Genomic DNA, 19,825 nt, shown 5'->3' with positions numbered 1-19,825 from the left:
GTCATTATTGTGTTGGTCTGCTTGTCGCTGTGACGCCCCCGTGCTGCCGTTCTCCGTCTGGCGTCGGTGTATTTGTAGGACCTTGACGCGGTGGCAGCTGCTCCTGACCCTCCACGTCTGACACCGGTGCTGGCATTGAGTCATCCCATGTGCTCCTCTCTCGTCGGCCTCATCCTGTATTGTGTTTGCCAGGATCCTTGTGTCATTTTTGGCTCCCGGTCCTCAGGGGGAAGAAGCTTGGGAGTGGTTGTTGCTCCATTTGCCACTTTTCTCCATGTTTTAGCTTTGCCCTTGTCTCATTTTCATGTCATGTCTTGTATCCATGTAACCCTGCTCCATGCAGATGCGTTACTGTCCTGCAAACGGTATCTCTGTGTCGCCAGCCCCTATTGTTAGTCTAGTTACTCTGGTGATCGTTGCTTAAAGGGGTCTTATCTGTGTGAAATCCGACATGCAAAATCGACATCGCCCCCCCCCCGACGATCAGTCTGCCGGCGCCCCCACTCAGACGCGCGTGCGACGGGCGTGCCCTGGAGGGGTTGTGCGGGTGCGACGCGCGTGCCTAGGAGGGGTTGTGCCTTCTCAGTGTCATTACTGCAGTTGTGTAGACCGCTGATCTGGTTTTATCAGGGGGAACAGATTTATTTTGATGCCATTATCAAGATCTCTGCTTCCTGTCCACAGCATCTGCTCTGAGGACTGGAGGAGAGGGACAGGGGGACACCATTTTTCAGCTGTGGGCGCAGTTAAGGATATTTGGGGGTAGATCCCAATGGTCTGACCACTGACGTGCAGAATCTCGTGTGGTTTTTGGTCAGACCCCCTCATCCTCCTCGGTTGTGCCACATCATTATATCTGGTGTCTGACCTGGCTACTGTCTGTCCATGCCTGGCTTTTCTCTGTGCATTCATTTATTGTAGCAAACCCTCAGCTCAGGACAGTTAGCTGCTGGGTTCTCCAGTGAATAATTATTCAGGACCTTCCATTAACGCTTTAGGAACGGCTTTTGAGAAACTTTTGAAAAGCTTTTTTTTTTTTTTCTTCATTCTGAGTTGCTTTGCGCGTCAATCTGCGGTCATATTCATAGCGGTGTATAAATCAGAAAATGACTCCCAACTACGACGCCAAAAGCGGGTGTAATATCAGTAATCAAAACCGAGCATATAGTAGAAGAGCCATTACCTATAGACAAGCACAACGGCATAATGCGAACACGTCACTTAGTGCAAAAACACAGCAGTTGTTTAAAAACCACGACTGTGGTATACACCAGAAAAAACGTGACAAAAGATGAGAAAAAAGTAAAAAGAAAGTGTTCCAGCAAAGCCCATACTAAGGTGACACCTTGGAATCCCTCGTCCGTAACTGAGCTGTATCCTGCCTGGCCGCGGAGGTTGGCACCCTAGGGGGGAACGTTGTGGCGCCCCCGCTCAACGATGGCTGTCCCTAGGGGCCCTGATAAACCCTACAGCCACTAGTGGTCCCTTCTACCCAATATATAAATAAGGGAACCCCTGCTTCTAGACAGAGACCAAACTGCTCTATAGAGGACCCTGTGTCCCAAAGAGAGAGGATAAAAATAGAATTAGAACACACATGGCATTAGGTGGTCATATTGGATAATGTCCCACAAAGACCAACAACCGTGAGACCTCATAATGGGATAAAACGATTGGGATAGTGCCTCAGTCTCATGTACAAAAGATCTATTGATATAGAAAAAAGAGGCACATTATTCTATTAAATTACTGATAAGCCATAACCCAGAAATCGGCCATCAACAATATCCCATTGTTGTAAATATACAATAAACGCAGAACTGCCACAGCGATACTCATCTGCGTTTGTCGCCACCTGCCATCAAATAGTTAACGCGTTTCGCCTTATTAGGCTCATCAGGAGGCCTGATGCTGCGATATCTTGTGTCCCATGAAGGTGCAAATAGCTTACCGATACTCAGTACAGCTCCACTCTTTAAACCTGCCGCGCAGAGCCTAAGCTCCGCCCACTCACATTCCATGGCGTCTCTGAGCGCCAATTGCAGCGCCACCCATCCACTGTCGCTCCAGTCAGCTGGCAGATCTCTCATGCAGCGTCATAGTGACCAATCAGGTGTCCACAGACAGAAAGTCTCCCAGCACTCTCCAATCATCAGAGCTGAAACTGGTTACCGCATCTGACGTATATGCAGCGTCGCTGCTGAGTCGCCAATCAGATGTCCTTAGACAAACAGTCTCATAGCGCTCTCCAATCACTGCGGCTAAGACACACTGTCAGCTCCGAGGTATATCGCCCACATATACAGTAAACGCTCCACTCTTCTAAACCAGGCATATATGCCCACAGCACTGTATATGACATATAATCCGATGCTTAACAGTCTAGTCTAAATATGTTATCTGCATTGCTAAGCATAAATCGCATCATAACCTTCAGCAGTGTGAACAGGCGTCAATATGCAACTACCTCATCATATGCAATAAACAGTAAACGCTCTCCTAGAATAGACATATATGCCTCCAATAAGACACAGTAAAACATATATATGCAGATCTTTTAATTGTTAATCAGATGCTTAGCAATCCAGTCCAAACATGTTATCTGCGTTGCAAAAATAATTAACATGAGAATATTCGTAAATCGCATCATACTCTTCAACAGTGTGAACATGCGTCAATATGCAACTTCCTCATCATAAACATGTACTGAGAACTTTCTGTGTATGCCACTGAGGCTAAGATTAGCCAAAACTGCTCAAAGTCCATTAGAGAGTGGATATACATACGGCAGTAAAGAGGGAGATTTTATATATCCAATATTCCACGACAATGCATGGGGATCCCACTAGAACGGGAAACAAAAACAAAACCCAAAAGGCCAATATCCTCAAAAAAGAACACATTATTCAATTGTGGCTCATAAGAAGCAGGCAAATGCCAGTTGCTCATTCAGCCCCCTCGGCTCCAGGGACTCCATCCTGAATATCCATTCACATTCTCTCCCAAGAATCACCTTATCCACATTACCTCCTCTTGGGTTCCCATTAACTACCTCTATAACACAAAATTTTATGTCACCGGGGTCGCCTTTATGATACGTCCACATATGCTTTGCAAGTGGGGTCTCTCTTTTATGTCTAATGTCTCCAAGATGTTCCCCCACTCTTCTTCTGAATTCTCTGCTAGTCTTCCCTATATAATCAGGTGTGGACTCATTGACACAAAATAGTGGCTTATATATTGACCAGATATTACGCCCCTTTGTGGTTTCTATGCCGTCATATTTAAGGGATACATCAGATTTATTGCTAAAATGAGAGGGCGTACATCTGGAAGGGAAATGGCTGGCTTCCATTGATATAGAAGCCCTCTGTAGCAATATACCACATGACGCAGGCATTAGGGGTGTGGGACACTTTTTGAGTCAGGTCAATAGCCTATAGAGGGCATAACACCTTTTTGAATTCTCTCTTGCGGTACATATTGACCCATAATGCATTCTGCTTTGATGGAAAATTCTACCACCAGCTCAGGGGCACTGCGATGGGGTGCCCCTGTGCCCCTTCGTATGCAAATTTGTTCCTGGGCTGGTGGGAGGAGACAATTGTGTTTGGAGGAGAAGTGGTGGCACGGTCTGATCTCTCTGTGGTACAGGTTCATAGACGATGTCTTCATGATATGGACAGGGGAAAAAGATCAGTTTGAAGAATTCGTAAGAGAACTGAACCAAAATAATGTGAACCTGAGATTCACCTCAGAAATTCATGAAACTGAAATACCATTTTTAGATATTAAAATCAAAAAAGATCTGATGGGAGGTGTTTCTACCAGTATATTTCGGAAACCGACGAGCACAAATAGCTTGTTACATTGGCAGAGCCACCACCCAGTTCCTCTTAAGAGAGGCATCCCGAAGGGACAATTCCTACGATCGAGGAGGAATTGTTCCAGGAATGATCTGTTCCAAAAACAGGCTGGTGATATGTTTTGTCGGTTTAAGGATAAGGGGTACCCGCAACATGTTCTAGACACAGCGTATGACTTTGCAAGGAAAGCAGACAGGGTTAAATTGCTGCAGAAACGTGAGACTGAAGACTCGACAGAACTAATAAGGGTGATCGGGACATTTGATGTTAACCATCAGGAGGTCAGAAAGGTCCTGTCCAAGCACTGGGACATTCTCAGGTTGGATCCAGATTTGAAAAATATGATTGGTGAGCGTCCCAATATTACCTTCAGAAAGGGCAAATCAATTAGGGATATGTTGGTCCACAGCCAATATAGGAGACCAGTGGTTGGTGGTACCTGGCTAGATAGGAGACCATGTGGCTTTTTTAAGTGCGGGGATTGCAGCTTTTGTAAATATGAGACCGGGGAAGTCTTTCTGTAGTGCAAGCACTGGTAAGATGTTTTTTTCAACGTGACTTCTCAAACTGCAAGACTACAGGGGTCATCTATATGACCATATGTTCGTGCCCTAAAAATTATATAGGGAACACTAGGAGAGAATTCAGAAGAAGAGTGGGGGAACATCTTGGAGACATTAGACATAAAAGAGAGACCCCACTTGCAAAGCATATGTGGACGTGTCATAAAGGCGACCCCGGTGACATTAAATTTTGTGTTATAGAGGTAGTTAATGGGAACCCAAGAGGAGGTAATGTGGATAAGGTGATTCTTAGGAGAGAATGTGAATGGATATTCAGGATGGAGTCCCTGGAGCCGAGGGGGCTGAATGAGCAACTGGCATTTGCCTGCTTCTTATGAGCCACAATTGAATAATGTGTTCTTTTTTGAGGATATTGGCCTTTTGGGTTTTGTTTTTGTTTCCCGTTCTAGTGGGATCCCCATGCATTGTCGTGGAATATTGGATATATAAAATCTCCCTCTTTACTGCCGTATGTATATCCACTCTCTAATGGACTTTGAGCAGTTTTGGCTAATCTTAGCCTCAGTGGCATACACAGAAAGTTCTCAGTACACGTTTATGATGAGGAAGTTGCATATTGACGCCTGTTCACACTGTTGAAGTGTATGATGCGATTTACGAATATTCTCATGTTAATTATTTTTGCAACGCAGATAACATGTTTGGACTGGATTGCTAAGCATCTGATTAACAATTAAAAGATCTGCATATATATGTTTTACAGTGTCTTATTGGAGGCATATATGTCTATTCTAGGAGAGCGTTTACTGTTTATTGCATATGATGAGGTAGTTGCATATTGACGCCTGTTCACACTGCTGAAGGTTATGATGCGATTTATGCTTAGCAATGCAGATAACATATTTAGACTAGACTGTTAAGCATCGGATTATATGTCATATACAGTGCTGTGGGCATATATGCCTGGTTTAGAAGAGTGCAGCGTTTACTGTATATGTGGGCGATATACCTCGGAGCTGACAGTGTGTCTTAGCCGCAGTGATTGGAGAGCGCTATGAGACTGTTTGTCTAAGGACATCTGATTGGCGACTCAGCAGCGACGCTGCATATACGTCAGATGCGGTAACCAGTTTCAGCTCTGATGATTGGAGAGTGCTGGGAGACTTTCTGTCTGTGGACACCTGATTGGTCACTATGACGCTGCATGAGAGATCTGCCAGCTGATTGGAGCGACAGTGGATGGGTGGCGCTGCAATTGGCGCTCAGACGCCATGGAATGTGAGTGGGCGGAGCTTAGGCTCTGCGCGGCAGGTTTAAAGAGTGGAGCTGTACTGAGTATCGGTAAGCTATTTGCACCTTCATGGGACACAAGATATCGCAGCATCAGCCCTCCTGATGAGCCTAATAAGGCGAAACGCGTTGAGGCGTTAACTATTTGATGGCAGGTGGCGACAAACGCAGATGAGTATCGCTGTGGCAGTTCTGCGTTTATTGTATATTTACAACAATGGGATATTGTTGATGGCCGATTTCTGGGTTATGGCTTATCAGTAATTTAATAGAATAATGTGCCTCTTTTTTCTATATCAATAGATCTTTTGTACATGAGACTGAGGCACTATCCCAATCGTTTTATCCCATTATGATGTCTCACGGTTGTTGGTCTTTGTGGGACATTATCCAATATGACCACCTAATGCCATGTGTGTTCTAATTCTATTTTTAACCTCTCTTTGGGACACAGGGTCCTCTATAGAGCAGTGTGGTCTCTGTCTAGAAGCAGGGGTTCCCTTATTTATATATTGGGTAGAAGGGACCACTAGTGGCTGTAGGGTTTATCAGGGCCCCTAGGGACAGCCATCGTTGAGCGGGGGCGCCACAACGTTCCCCCCTAGGGTGCCAACCTCCGCGGCCAGGCAGGATACAGCTCAGTTACGGACGAGGGATTCCAAGGTGTCACCTTAGTATGGGCTTTGCTGGAACACTTTTTCTTTTTACTTTTTTCTCATCTTCTGTCACGTTTTTTCTGGTGTATACCACAGTCGTGGTTTTTAAACAATAAAGTATCATTTTAGGGGATATATAGATGAGTTTACTTGAGAACCCTTAGGCTAAGTGCACACGTAACGGAACTCTCGCGGAAATTACCGCGAGAATTCCGGAATTCCAGTCCGCGGGAAAATCGCACTTTAAATTCCCGCGGAAAAACTAGCATTTTGCACGCGTAATTAGCTTGCAGAATGCTAGCGTTTTCCAAGCGATCTGTAGCATCGCTTGGAGAACTGATTGACAGGTTGGTCACACTCGTCAAACATAGTGTTTGACAGTGTGACCAACTTTTTACTACTGAGGCTGCCTATGCGGCATCAGTAGTAAAAGATAGAATGTAAAAAAAAAATAATGTATTCTTACCTTCCGACGTCCCGCGCAGCCGTTCCCAGTAGTCCTTTGCGAAAATGCCCGCGATGACGTCAGTTCTCACGGGATCGCAACGTCTCGTGGAGAGAAGCGGGAAGACTGCGCGGGACGCCGGAGGGTGAGAATAACAATATTTTTTATTTTTAAATTCTTTTTTTTACAGGGATATGGTACCCAAAGCCCGGAGGACAGTCTCCTCTCCTCCGGACCGTGGGTACTATCCGCAATTGTTCTGCTTACTTTCCGCATGGTGTGCACAGCCACATGCGGGAAATAAGCGGAACAATGCATTCCTATGGGTGCGGGATCGCCGCGATTCCGCAAATTAATGAGCATGCTGCGGTTTTTACCGCAAAGCGATTCCGCCGCGGTAAAAACCGCAGCATTAACACAGCATTGCGGAATCCCATAGGAATGCATGGGATGCTTATTTTTCGCGTTTTCGCGGCAAAATCGCGCGGTTAAAACCGCCGCGAAAAAAACGCTACGTGTGAACTCAGCCTTATAGTATTACATTCAAAAACACAGCAGATAACAATAGAAATATCCCCAGATGTGTGAGCCTGTGGAAAACGCTGTAAGGATCCAGGGGTGGAGGGGTGACCGTGTAGTCTCAAATAATATAGTATATATATGTGACTATTATATACAGAGACAAAAAAATAAGTATATAGATCAGAAATAGGCCCCACAATCCCTCCGCACTGAATGCTATAGATGATAAAATACACAGGCATCTGATGGTGTCAACCACGGTCTACAAGGTGCAAAGAGCAGAACATTAGTTCAATAGCACAATGTGCTGTGACACCGGTATTAGTATAGGTGAAGCACATATAAGTAGACAGTCAGGCGTATAGCACATTAGAGCGTACGTTCATGCATACCAGGCAATATCTAGATCATGATGCATGTTTCGCTACCAATTGGTAGCTTCATCAGGGGGAAGTATGGAGACTTGGGTGTAACGAAGTTGATGATCGTTTCCTGGTGATGGCCAACATGGAGAAATCCTTTTTGCGCTGCATGCCGGAAGTGAAAACATGCGCATTCAACATAGCCGTGCATGAAAGGAAGAGATAAGATGCCAGAAACGAGGTGGTGCGCGAATGTCCGGTGCGCTACTGAGGTGGAGATGACTACATGCATGTAGCACACATGATGTACCCTGAGGCAGTGTATGTCCACGACCGGTGCACGTATCCTGCACAAGGTGTAGAGTAACACAACATGGCCCTATATGGAGGAGATCCGTGTATCAACATATCAAAACGGGAATGTGTAACTGCGCCTATAAAGTGTCCGAACACACGAACCGATCTAATGAGCTTATAGTGGTTATATTATGCCGAGTAGGTATAAATATTTATATTAAAATACATGTATAAAGCAATCAGTAAGCATCAACATCAAACGGCATAAGTATAGAGAGACAATGTATGTAGCGGCCTTCTATCAGGGATTTACAGTATATATTAGGCACATAGACCTATGCAAGAGAGAAAATACCATAAATCCCTGATTTATCAAGTTTACCATATGGCCTGATGTGTTCACTGGAGGTATAGTATCCCTGTAAAAAAAAAAAATTACATAGTAATACACCATGAGAGCATACCCTGAGCGAATTTGTAATATAAAAAATGGTGAAAATAAGTGAACAAACAATACATAATAGAGACGAGCGTATGATCATGTGCACTTGTGTCAGTTGCTTTGTGCATCAGTCTGCGGTCTCATTCAGAGCTGCATTCACAATTCTGCTCCCTGTCTTTGCATAGTAAAGTTGAACGCTGACCCTGCATCTCAGCCGGAGGTAATGACGTCTCGTGTGTTACAGGTCAGGTTGTACTTTCAGCGGTCAGTCCGATCTGTTTGCGTTGTCGGATTTTCCTGAGCTGCTCCCGTTCCGGTTGTAAATGCGGGGTTTGTGTCCTAATCCAGGAGGTAATTATCCGAGCACCTCCCATAATCCGGATACATGACGTCACTCGGTGTTACGGTGTACAGGTCTGTAATCCAACCGTAGCCGCTGATCTAACGTAGAACCTGTTTATGCATCCTCCAAGTGGTGAATGCACCGCTCGCTTGTCTCTAGGGGTCCTGGTGCTCGGTTGTCATAACCAGGAGGGGGAGATACGAACAAGCGAGCGCATCTGGGGGGGGGGGGGGGGGTGCTCTCACTTGCTTGTCTTATGCGGGAGGAGGTGGCGCTCACTTGTCGTGTCCAGGAAGGGAGGGGGAGTGCTCGCTTGTCGTGTCCGGGACTGAGAGGAGGGGGGGGGAGCGCTCGCTTGTCGTGTCCGGGACGGAGGGGAGGGGGAGTGCTCGCTTGTGTCCGGGATGGAGGGGAGGGGGGAGCGATCGCTTGTCGTGTCCGGGATGGAGGGGAGGGGGAAGTGCTCGCTTATTGTGCCCGGAGGGGAGGGGGGAGCGCTCGCTTGTTGTGTCCGTGGGGGGAGGCGCTCGCTTGTCGTGTCCGGGACGGAGGGGGAGCTCGCTTGTCGTGTCTGGGTTGTCTTGTTGCATTCCTGCTTCCATCTTTAATTTTTTTACACAGTTATGGTTCACTGCTAAATTTTGTGGTTAGTCCAGAGATTGAAGGAGGCTTCAGCACAGCCCCATTCAAGTAAATAGACTTTGTGCAGCTCTATTGATTGACGGTCAGCATCAGCCCAGAAGTGGCTAAAGCAATGTCGTGGTTTTTTTTTTTTTTTGTTTTTTTTTTCCCCGCAGAGTTATGTTTTGCCTTCCTCCCTCCTTTATTCCTCCTGGAAATGACAAGGATCTAGGAGTTGCTCTTGATGAAGGATTGGTTGGTTTCAGAGACAATCAGGTCATTGTATGGGCACACCCATAATTGGTAACGCCCAGTTGGCGATTTATTTTTCTTCAGAAAGAGTAACAGCGGGATGGCACCACAGATGTCCTATGGAGGTTACTAATGCAGATTTATCACTAGAGCAGACGGATACTTTTTAATACTTCAAGTTAAGTTTGGGAATGTTTCCCCCACATCCGAGCACGAGACCAGATCGCTGACTCTCAAGGGGCAACACATGGTATTTTCCAGAAATGTCTGCCCCGCCCTGTGCGGGCTCGCTTGTCGCATGGCCTTGTGTTCCCGCTAACTGGGCAGAAGGGAGCGTCGGCTGACACCTGTTTACCAGGAATGGAAATGATGGATGTCAGAGCTAAAAAATAGCTGCTACAATGTAGAAGCCGGACTGTAACACTGACTGCTGGAGGCGTGAAGCCAAATTTGTCACTTTAAAATATATATATATAGGGTACAACTATCGAGTGCTAAGAGCTGGTGGTTATGGATGGACAATGTGCTGAACTGGCATTGGGCTGGAAAGGACTTTTGGTAGGAACATTGTGCCCGGCATCCAGGACCTCTAGGAGAAGCATTGTGTGCCCGGCATTCAGGTAAAAGGACCTCCAGGAGTGGCTTTATGTGCTTGGCATTTGGCTTGAAAGGACTTTTGGATGGGGCATTGTGCTTGGTATCCAGTAAGAGAGGTCATCTAGGAGGAGCATTCGGCTAGAAATGACTCTAGCAGTATGCTGGCATCCAGCTAGTAAGGACATCTAGGAGGAGTCCTGTGAGACGACCTCTCCAGGATGGCTGAGCATTCGCTGAGAATGAAGTCCGAGTACCCAAACATCCCTTTAAGCAGGATGACCCTCACACCTACCCCCTGCCCCCTTAATCTCTGGCTTTGAATTTATTATGGAAGCAGTAAATCCAGCGGAGCTGCAATGTCTGAACATGAGTAGCCTGAAAGCCACCTCCTGGCTCATAAGTGGTTGTCAATCTGTCCCTACTCCATGCTTTATACTGCATGTCTGCTCCGTTAGGGCACAGCAGTGATTAATGGCTCTAGCTCAGCTGTCTGGATGAAACAGGAGAATTCATCCAAGGTGATTTTTCTGTCCTTGCTCCATGCTTTACACTGCAGCTCTCCTGATAATTGACTGTTGTGTTCGACCACAAGCTGAGCTCATAGTCCAGTCAGTACCTCGAGAGCCAGCGTTAAAAGGGGTTGTACAGAATTAGAAAAAGGTGGCTGCTCTCCCAAGAGTCCTGGACGGGGCCTTTTCTGTGGCCGCACATCTGCGCGGGGTGTCTGCTCATTGTGCCGTGCGGTTTGTGCTAGTATCTTGTAGGAAATGGGCAGATTTGGGGTGCAGGTGCTGAGTGCTGCCCCGGCCCCCTCCCCATTTCCTTATTCAGGCAGTGCCCGGTTCCTGGCAGTAATAGGTGGCTGATGTGAGGAAGCGGCGGTACAATGGCTGCAGGGAAGGTTTACATTCTCCATCTCCGCTGTTTCCGTCTTCTGAGGCCTCTGATCGCAGGTCCCACATTAGTAGTGCCCAACATGCCTGATCTCTGCTGCCCCCTAGTGCTCAGTCTGCTGCAGGGCGTTACACAGATAAGGAGCAGAGCTGCTCAAGCTGGGATGAGGCTTTGCTTTGTATGGTTTTTATATGGCCAGTCTGTACAGTGCTGTTCATCCTGGGCCTCCTGGTTCATGCATATAATGACTTGCACAGGCAGGGCTGTGGGGAAGAGGCAGGGATCAGATCTATGGATAAGTGATATAAAGTGGTCCCAGATACAGCAGGACCACCCTGGACTTCAGGTTGTGTCTCGGGTGGTATTTATCTTCCCCCACATGTACCCCCTGACCTCCTATTGTCTGTGGCAGAAGTATCTGCTGCTTGTGTGATCATCGGTGTACGCGGCTCTCATCAGATCTGTGTCTTGAGCTGCTCTATGGCATCCGCCGAATATCCGCATGTTGTTGTAACCGCTCATCTTAAAGCGCTCTTCCTTCTCCCGTAATCCCCTTTAAGCAGATTACAGGCGAGTTATTTTGGAGTCTGCGGAGGGAGATGTTGGGATGGCCGTGGTACGCTTACACTCCGGCGCCGGCTGTGCCGTACCGTCGGTACCCGAGAGCGACCGATACGATCTGAGCTTGCCACCGTTTAACCTCTTAGATGCCACGGTCAGTTGTGAGGTTAGGATTACGCTGCGTGCTGCTCCGGTGTCTGTAGTTTGACAGCCGGGTCTACTGCAAGACTCCTCGTCCGTACATCTGTGAAGTGCCGTAAAAAGGGTTAAGCACCCAAATATATCTTTCCCCTGTAGTTGAGTTTTCGGGGGCCTCTGCCGGGCGCCGCCATCTTTTCTCTTCGCCGTGTTCCGCTTTATTTTCCGGTTACATTTTTAGCTGTTGCTTATTTTTGATGAGCTTGTCACAATCTCCTGCGGATTAGTACGCGGTCGGCCATGTATTACCGGCAGCTGCCGCATCCCCGGGATTTATATCTCTATTTGTGTCAGCGCCACATAATCCGCGCGGAGAGGATATCAGCATTTTATACCGACATTAACTGCTAATCCACAAGAGTCTCCTAGATTTATTCTCAATTTATAATTTTATCAGAAAATCCCCGTTTGACTTCTGCTTGGCTTTTTTTTGTCTTATCTGTATCTGGGAAAAGTTGAGTGACAGGCGATGAGTGCAGTAATGGCTCCGCTCTGCTATATAAGCACATTGCCGGTCAGGAGTCTAGGAAAGCGGAGTTTGTTACAACTCTATCCAGTCTGGTGGTCCCCCCTGATTATGAGCTTGTGGCCTGGTCTGCTCCATCATCCACTTCTACTCATTCTTAATTGTCTCTTTTATTTCTCCAGACCCAGATATAGAGAATGGCGGACCTAGAACTTGTGGACGCCCTGACGGACGCCCCGCCACAGATTGAGCCGGAGATCAAACGGGACTTTATAAGCTCGCTGGAGGCTGAGCCTTATGACGATGTCATTGGGGAGAAATGCGACAAAGTGGACTACGTTCCTCTGTTAGATGGTGACGAGGTCAATGGCTCCGGAGGCAAACACTCGGCTGAAGGTAATTAGTAATATTGAGGCAATCTGGCTGTGAGAAAGATGGTGCTATAACTTATATATTGTGGCAAACTACAGGATTCTACTATAAATACATTACTGATCCTGAGTTACATCCTGTATTATACTCCGGAGCTGCACTCACTATTCTGCTGGTGCAGTCACTGTGTACATACATTACTGATCCTGAGTTACATCCTGTATTATACCCCAGAGCTGCACTCACTATTCTGCTGGTGCAGTCACTGTGTACATACATTACATTACTGATCCCGAGTTACATCCTGTATTATACTCCAGAGCTGCGCTCACTATTCTGCTGGTGCAGTCACTGTGTACATACATTACATTACTGATCCCGAGTTACATCCTGTATTATACTCCAGAGCTGCGCTCACTATTCTGCTGGTGCAGTCACTGTGTACATACATTACTGATCCCGAGTTACATCCTGTATTATACCCCAGAGCTGCGCTCACTATTCTGCTGGTGCAGTCACTGTGTACATACATTACATTACTGATCCTGAGTTACATCCTGTATTATACCCCAGAGCTGCACTCACTATTCTGCTGGTGCAGTCACTGTGTACATACATTACATTACTGATCCCGAGTTACATCCTGTATTATACCCCAGAGCTGCGCTCACTATTCTGCTGGTGCAGTCACTGTGTACATACATTACATTACTGATCCTGAGTTACATCCTGTATTATACTCCAGAGCTGCGCTCACTATTCTGCTGGTGCAGTCACTGTGTACATACATTACTGATCCTGAGTTACATCCTGTATTATACCCCAGAGCTGCACTCACTATTCTGCTGGTGCAGTCACTGTGTACATACATTACATTACTGATCCCGAGTTACATCCTGTATTATACCCCAGAGCTGCACTCACTATTCTGCTGGTGCAATCACTGTGTACATACATTACTGATCCTGAGTTACATCCTGTATTATACTCCAGAGCTGCACTCCCTATTCTGCTGGTGCAGTCACTGTGTACATACATTACATTACTGATCCTGAGTTACATCCTGTATTATACCCCAGAGCTGCGCTCACTATTCTGCTGGTGCAATCACTGTGTACATACATTACTGATTCTGAGTTACATCCTGTATTATACTCCAGAGCTGCACTCATTTTATAAAGTTCTGCTGTTTCCTTTGTCTGTAGTCTCGACTCCTGACCTTTCTCCTCTCCTCTCTCCGGTGCAGGTTGTCATCATCCCTCAGTGTTGGAGAACGGTGAGCACATCACAGGAGATGTCGGAGGGTCAGGTATGACGTTACATTCGTCTACTTTCCGCCATCCCCAGCGTTAATTGCTGGTTACATTTATGGCTTCACCACTTTTTTTTTTTTTTTTTTTTCCCCGCCATTTGTTTTTTGTGTATCACTTCCATATATTTTGGTCGTCTGCTGATCTCCTGTGTTGTGCAATGAGCCTTCAGCACTTGTTATGTTGAGGACAACTGCTCATAGTGCACTTCCATAACCCACGCAGCTGCTCCTCCTTTATTTGCTGAGTCATTTAGCGGAGATCTGGGTGTACGGTATTACCTGTCCCGTATAACCCGGGATGTGATGACAGGACGCCTCAGTCTCCTGTTTACCCAGGATCGGGCAGCTGTGTGCGGAGTGTGTGCTGCAGCGGTCACTGTGGTGTGTGATTCCTGCGTCTTCCACCAGTTATTCACAACGTAACCCTTACACATTCACTTTCTGCAAGTCCTTGTGGATTGGGGTCCTGACACGTGGCAGTAACGCGTCGGTCGCCGGTAAGTGCACACAGCTCCGCTGTCGTCCCTTGTGCTCTGTGGCCAGACGACACCGCTGTGACACTGCGGACATGAAACCTGCAGTGCAGAGCGTCGGCGAGCCGTCTGACATGCTGGCAGATATTGTCCATCTCTGGAAAGGATATAATAAGAATACAGTGTAACCATTATAACCAGCGTGGATATATGGATCGCTTGGGGTCCGGCAGTGCACCCCACTGTCAGACTGCTGCTTGGTGAAGACCACCAGCTCGTGTACCGGGGAAATCTGCCCGGACATCCAGCCGCAATGACTCAGAACTGGCAGGAGGATCTGTCATCAGCCGGAGCTAAATCTATGGATGATCTATATGAAGAGCTGCGCTCCGGTGATGTCACACAGGAGATTTGGGTGCGGTGATTAATGAGCACGCTGTCATGATTACTAAAATAGGACTATATGTAATCGGCGCTAATAAGTCTGTCACCGGGGGAGGGTGAACCCCAGGGGAGGCACAAGAATGGGCTGTTAAGTGATTGCATCCCTAATATCACGGGCGTTATAAAGGGCATTGTCTCCCCAGTCTGACATCGTATATTGCCCTGAAGGGGATAAAACCCCTATAGAAAGTCGTCCGTGTTTTTTTTTTTTTTTTTTTTTTTTTTATTGCCCCCTCCATTCTGCAGAACTTAATTTGTTTGCAAAGTGGATGTGATTTGATGACAGATGGCGGCTCTGACGCTTGTTAGGACCCTGGTAAACATTGCGTCTTTTGTTGCGTTTTATTTCACTGTCTGCTTCTACGCAGAGCCTGAAATAACGCATGGAAATAGTATAGGGGGATCCGAGCATGTCTACACAAAGATACATCAGCAAAGTGTTTACTAGTCTGCACCAAAAATGTAATGTAATGTCAGGGCGGATGGCTGCTGGAGTGAACGACGGCAGAGAAACGCAGCTGAGAAAATAAAGTGCGGGAATGCTCGTTCCTGACTTTCTGGCCTTGTAAACTCGTCGGCCATCGCCCAGGAAACGAACCCAATCCCACTTCATGCCAGCAGCGACACGTGTATGGCCACGTGCTCTTTGGGGTCACAACCATCGTAGTTAGTCGTTCTTTTCCCGTCGGCTTTCGTGGTCTGAATGGGCCGTTAGTTTTTGAGGACGTGATTTTGCTGTCGTGTCCGGCTGTCATGCGCTCCTTCACCCACGTACATTTCCTAAGGCGACTTGCAGAATCTCGAGCTTTGCATGCGAATGGAGAATGTGCCCAAACAGGCAGTAATGAGACACCAAGGCCAGAGCTGGTAGCGTTACAGATTTGGGTGGTCTTATATCCACGCCATGACCGGAGTAAGGGGGGACTAAACTGGCGTTAACTCTCCTTGGAAGTCGGGGCAGCATGGAGCTGCAGGTCCTCTTATCTAGGGGGGTAAGGGTCTGCATGTTGGATGCTGAGTGCATGTGTTGTGGGTCCCCCGCTGCCGTCTTTTGCTGCTCGTGTGACACTACTTTCTGGATATGTTGTACTAACCTTGTGCTTTGTGCCTCTCTCCTCCTCTATCTCACCCTCCCCGCCTCCTTGTTTCCTCCCTTAGAGTAATGCTCCTCACTCTGGGACTCCAGTCTGCTTCCTCTACACACTCAGTGCTTTCTCCTCCAATATCCGCTTCCCCTGCCCGGCTGCTAGTGGATAGAAGAAGCCGTGGCCGTCCTCGGCACCAGTTGCCCTCTCTGCAGAAGGCTTCTCTTCCTCCTCCTCTTCCTTTCTCCAGCGCTTCCCATTTTTCCGTGTAAGCACATGACGGGACCCTTGGACCTGCTTCGCTATCTCGCCACCTCTCGCTTCTTTTCTGCACCGTTCCTCAGGACTTGCTGCATTTTTCGTGCTGGGAGTGTGAAGAATGCTTTCCTGAGAGGTGGCCACTCTCCTGCCTGCCATCTCCTTCCTTTCCCCGTCTCGGCCGCCCCTTCACAATGTAGACATTAGTGCCTTTAGATTTCACTCTTCGCGCTCCCTTTTGTCCCGGTCAATCTGATTTTAATTAAGTTTTTCCATGTCTTACTAACCTGTAATAAACTACTTAACACTCTGACACTTGGGTTTTAATTGCTTCTACTAATATTTTGTGGAAAGTTCTAACACCATGTTTGTCACTAACGCTCCGCAGGGAATGTGTAGTGCCCCCATCTCCTTGTCCATTACTGACCACAGCGCCCCTTCTCATCGCAGTAATGATCGCCAGTTTCCGGAGAAGATGGAGGGAAAATGACTGACCAGGAGAGACAGAGGGACATGAGTTTGATTTAGGTGTTTGCTGAGATTTTTGCTGCGAGAGGGGAAGTGAGAGCTGTGGCAATCACAGCCTAGACTGTCCGCTGGAAGCCTCACCCGCGGGATCAGCTCTAGAATTGCAATATGGCACATTGCATTGTGCACAACAAATACACGTCATGGCTGATGTCCAAAAAAGTGTCAATTCAACTTAATACAATTTTAAATATATGCCCCCCCTCCTCAGTGAACCTTCACATCCCTCCTATGCATGATGCTTGTCATGTCTGCCACCTGCAATGCAGTGCGCCTCTTCTGGCGCCTTGTCACCTCTGCAGTTTTAGTGAAATGTCAGCAGGTGGCTACATATGCATTAAAAATGTGTAATACAGCTATGGCTGTACCCCCTCCTCCAATATGGCCGCCCCTACAGGCCATGTTGGAGTTGTCGCCTTTGTCTCTGGTTTTGTCTACACTTTTGTGGCTGAATTCTTAACTTTCTAGAATAGGTGAAATCCAGGACTAATAGGTTTACTGCAGATTTAAGGGCACGGTAAAGCAGAAGATCCTAATGTAACAGTTCCTGGAAGGACTGATGTCCGATCGCTGCCTAGTCGCTCTTTCTAGGATGCCGCTGCGTAGATTCCCCTCTGGCTGTGCGCTCTGTTCCGCACTCCTAATGACGCTGCACCATCATTTCTACTTTAGCATTTGCAGATGGCGTAGATGCCTCATCCCTTGGCAGGGAGGACGGAGACGATGGTATCTGCAGGGGGGGATGTGTTTTTTGCAGTCTGCGGATACTTTTTGGTAGAAAGTTCAGACCTTTGACCATCCAATAGAGATACAAATGACTGCCACCTAGTGTTCAGATACGGTATTGTGGTGCTATCCGGCTCACCGCAGACCCCGAGTGCCATGTAAATGTGCGCAGCGTCTGCATGGTGCTAGTGTCACTCTGCGCATGCACCAGGGAGATCTGTTATGAATGGGTCACCGAGGAGGATAAAGCAAAACAAGCTAAGTCACAGAAAACCAGAGAGGTTTGTAACTGTGCAGAGTGCAGATCCCTGATCCTACCACACAACTAGCAGCAGCCGTGGAGTGTACCTACGATGATCCTAGATGCCTCGTCACGGCCGGAGGACTAAATAAGCCTAAAGCAAGAAAAGGGGAAAACTAACTGCCCCAGAGCAGACCCCAAAGGAATAGATGGCCCCCACACATGTATTGACGATGAAAGCACAAACACAGGCAGGAAAATAGGCTGAGCAAACGATGGGGCCCAAACTAACTAGAGAGGAAAGGAAAGGCACTGTCTGCAACCTGCAAAAAACCCTACAAAAATAATGTCCAACACTTTTGATAGCAAAATGAACCCTGAAGTCACTAGACTTCTCCCACTATATCAGCACTCTGAAATATTATGAGACAGAGCAAAAAGAGGCCAAATTAGTAAGGGACAAAAAGCAAATTGGCAAATACAGATAAATAAGAGTGGATATTCAGCATAGCCCCCAGCCGGGGCTGGCTGACCACACAAGAAACTGAATAGACCAACAAAATCAAGTGTGAACATTAGCAGACAAACTTGGCTTTAGATGACTGGAACAGAGCTGAAAACCAAGAGCTGACAAGCCAGAAGGAATCACCAGCACCTGAGTAGGGTGTCGGCTGTCTTAAATCCAATCTGAGATTCCTGAGGTCCAATAGTCATCCTCATTCTCAGGTGGCAGATCTCCACCGATCAAATCAGCCCCATTACCTCCTGTTACCACCAGAGGGAGTCTGGAAAGAGAACTCACAACTGGTGAACCAGAGAATGAACTCACAACAGTACATCCCCCCCCCCCCCCTTGAGGAGGGGTCACCGAACCCCCATCCGATCTGGATGGGACCGGTGAAAAGCACGAACCAATCTATTGGCATGAATATCAGAGGCAGAGACCCAAGAATTGTCCTCCTGACCATAACCCTTCCATTTGACCAAATTCTGGAGTCTCCGTCTAACCAAACGAGAATCCAATATTTTCTCTACCTCATATTCCACATTGCCTTCGACCAACACAGGGTCAGGAGGTGCTGCCATAGGAACCACTGGCTCAACAAACCTCTTCAACAGAGATTTGTGAAATACGTTATGGATCTTGAACGTATCTGGAAGAGCCAATCGAAACGAAACAGTATTAAGAATTTCCAAAATCTTATAAGGACCAATAAATCTTGCCTTAAATTTAGGAGATGCAACTTTCATAGGAATATTCTTAGACGACAACCAAACCATATCACCCACTTTAAACCGGGGACCAATGGTCCTATGCCGGTTGGAAAATCGCTGGGCCTTTTCCTGAGAGTGACAACTTATCCACCACTTGGTCCCATATCTGCTGCATTCTCTTAACCACAGTGTCCACACCTGGGCAGGACGAAGATTCCACTTGCCCTGAAGAGAATTGAGGATGAAACCCAAAATTACAGAAAAAGGGGGACGTCAAAGTGGCAGAAGTAGCTCTATTGTTCAGTGTGAATTCGGCCAAGGGCAAAAATGAGACCCAATCATCCTGATCAGCAGATATAAAACATCTCAAATAAGACTCCAAGGTCTGGTTTATTCTCTCAGTCTGTCCATTGGTCTGGGGATGAAACGCTGAGAAGGATAACTGAATTCCCAGATTGGCACAAAAGGCTTTCTAGAATCTGGAAACAAACTGGACTCCCCTGTCGGACACAATGTTCTCAGGAATCCCATGTAACCGAACCACGTGTTGTAAAAACAAGGGCACCAACTCAGCGGATGATGGCAACTTTGGGAGTGGTACAAGTTGGACCATCTTCGAAAATCTATCACAAATCACCCAGATAACAGTCATTCTCTGAGAGACAGGAAGATCTGAAATAAAATCCATTGAGATATGGGTCCATGGCCTATTTGGCACCGGCAAGGGCATCAGCAACCCACTAGAACGAGAACAAGTCCCACAGGACTGTACAAAATTCCTGACATCACGAGATAAGGCAGGCCACCAAAAGGACCGACTCGCCATATCTCTGGT

General features: G+C 47.1%; 1 protein-coding gene across 11 annotated transcripts in view; it reads left to right on the top strand.

Annotated features, from left to right (window-relative positions):
• MAP4 (microtubule associated protein 4) overlaps positions 1–19,825 on the top strand; it is an 83,436-nt gene that overhangs the window by 18,314 nt on the left and 45,297 nt on the right. For all 11 annotated transcript variants that reach the window (XM_073582227.1, XM_073582236.1, XM_073582232.1 and 8 more), the window contains 2 exons: positions 12,519–12,732; positions 13,955–14,017. In XM_073582227.1, coding sequence (XP_073438328.1) covers positions 12,534–12,732; positions 13,955–14,017 — 262 coding nt within the window. In that variant the 5' untranslated portion in view covers positions 12,519–12,533. The remainder of the gene's footprint in view (positions 1–12,518; positions 12,733–13,954; positions 14,018–19,825) is intronic.

Source organism: Dendrobates tinctorius, unplaced genomic scaffold (assembly GCF_039654945.1).
Source record: "Dendrobates tinctorius isolate UK_male_01 unplaced genomic scaffold, ASM3965494v1 ptg000070l, whole genome shotgun sequence".
In the NCBI taxonomy this organism is placed as follows: domain Eukaryota; kingdom Metazoa; phylum Chordata; class Amphibia; order Anura; family Dendrobatidae; genus Dendrobates; species Dendrobates tinctorius.
Note: the sequence above shows the minus strand (reverse complement) of the source record. Positions and strands in the feature narration are given on the sequence as shown.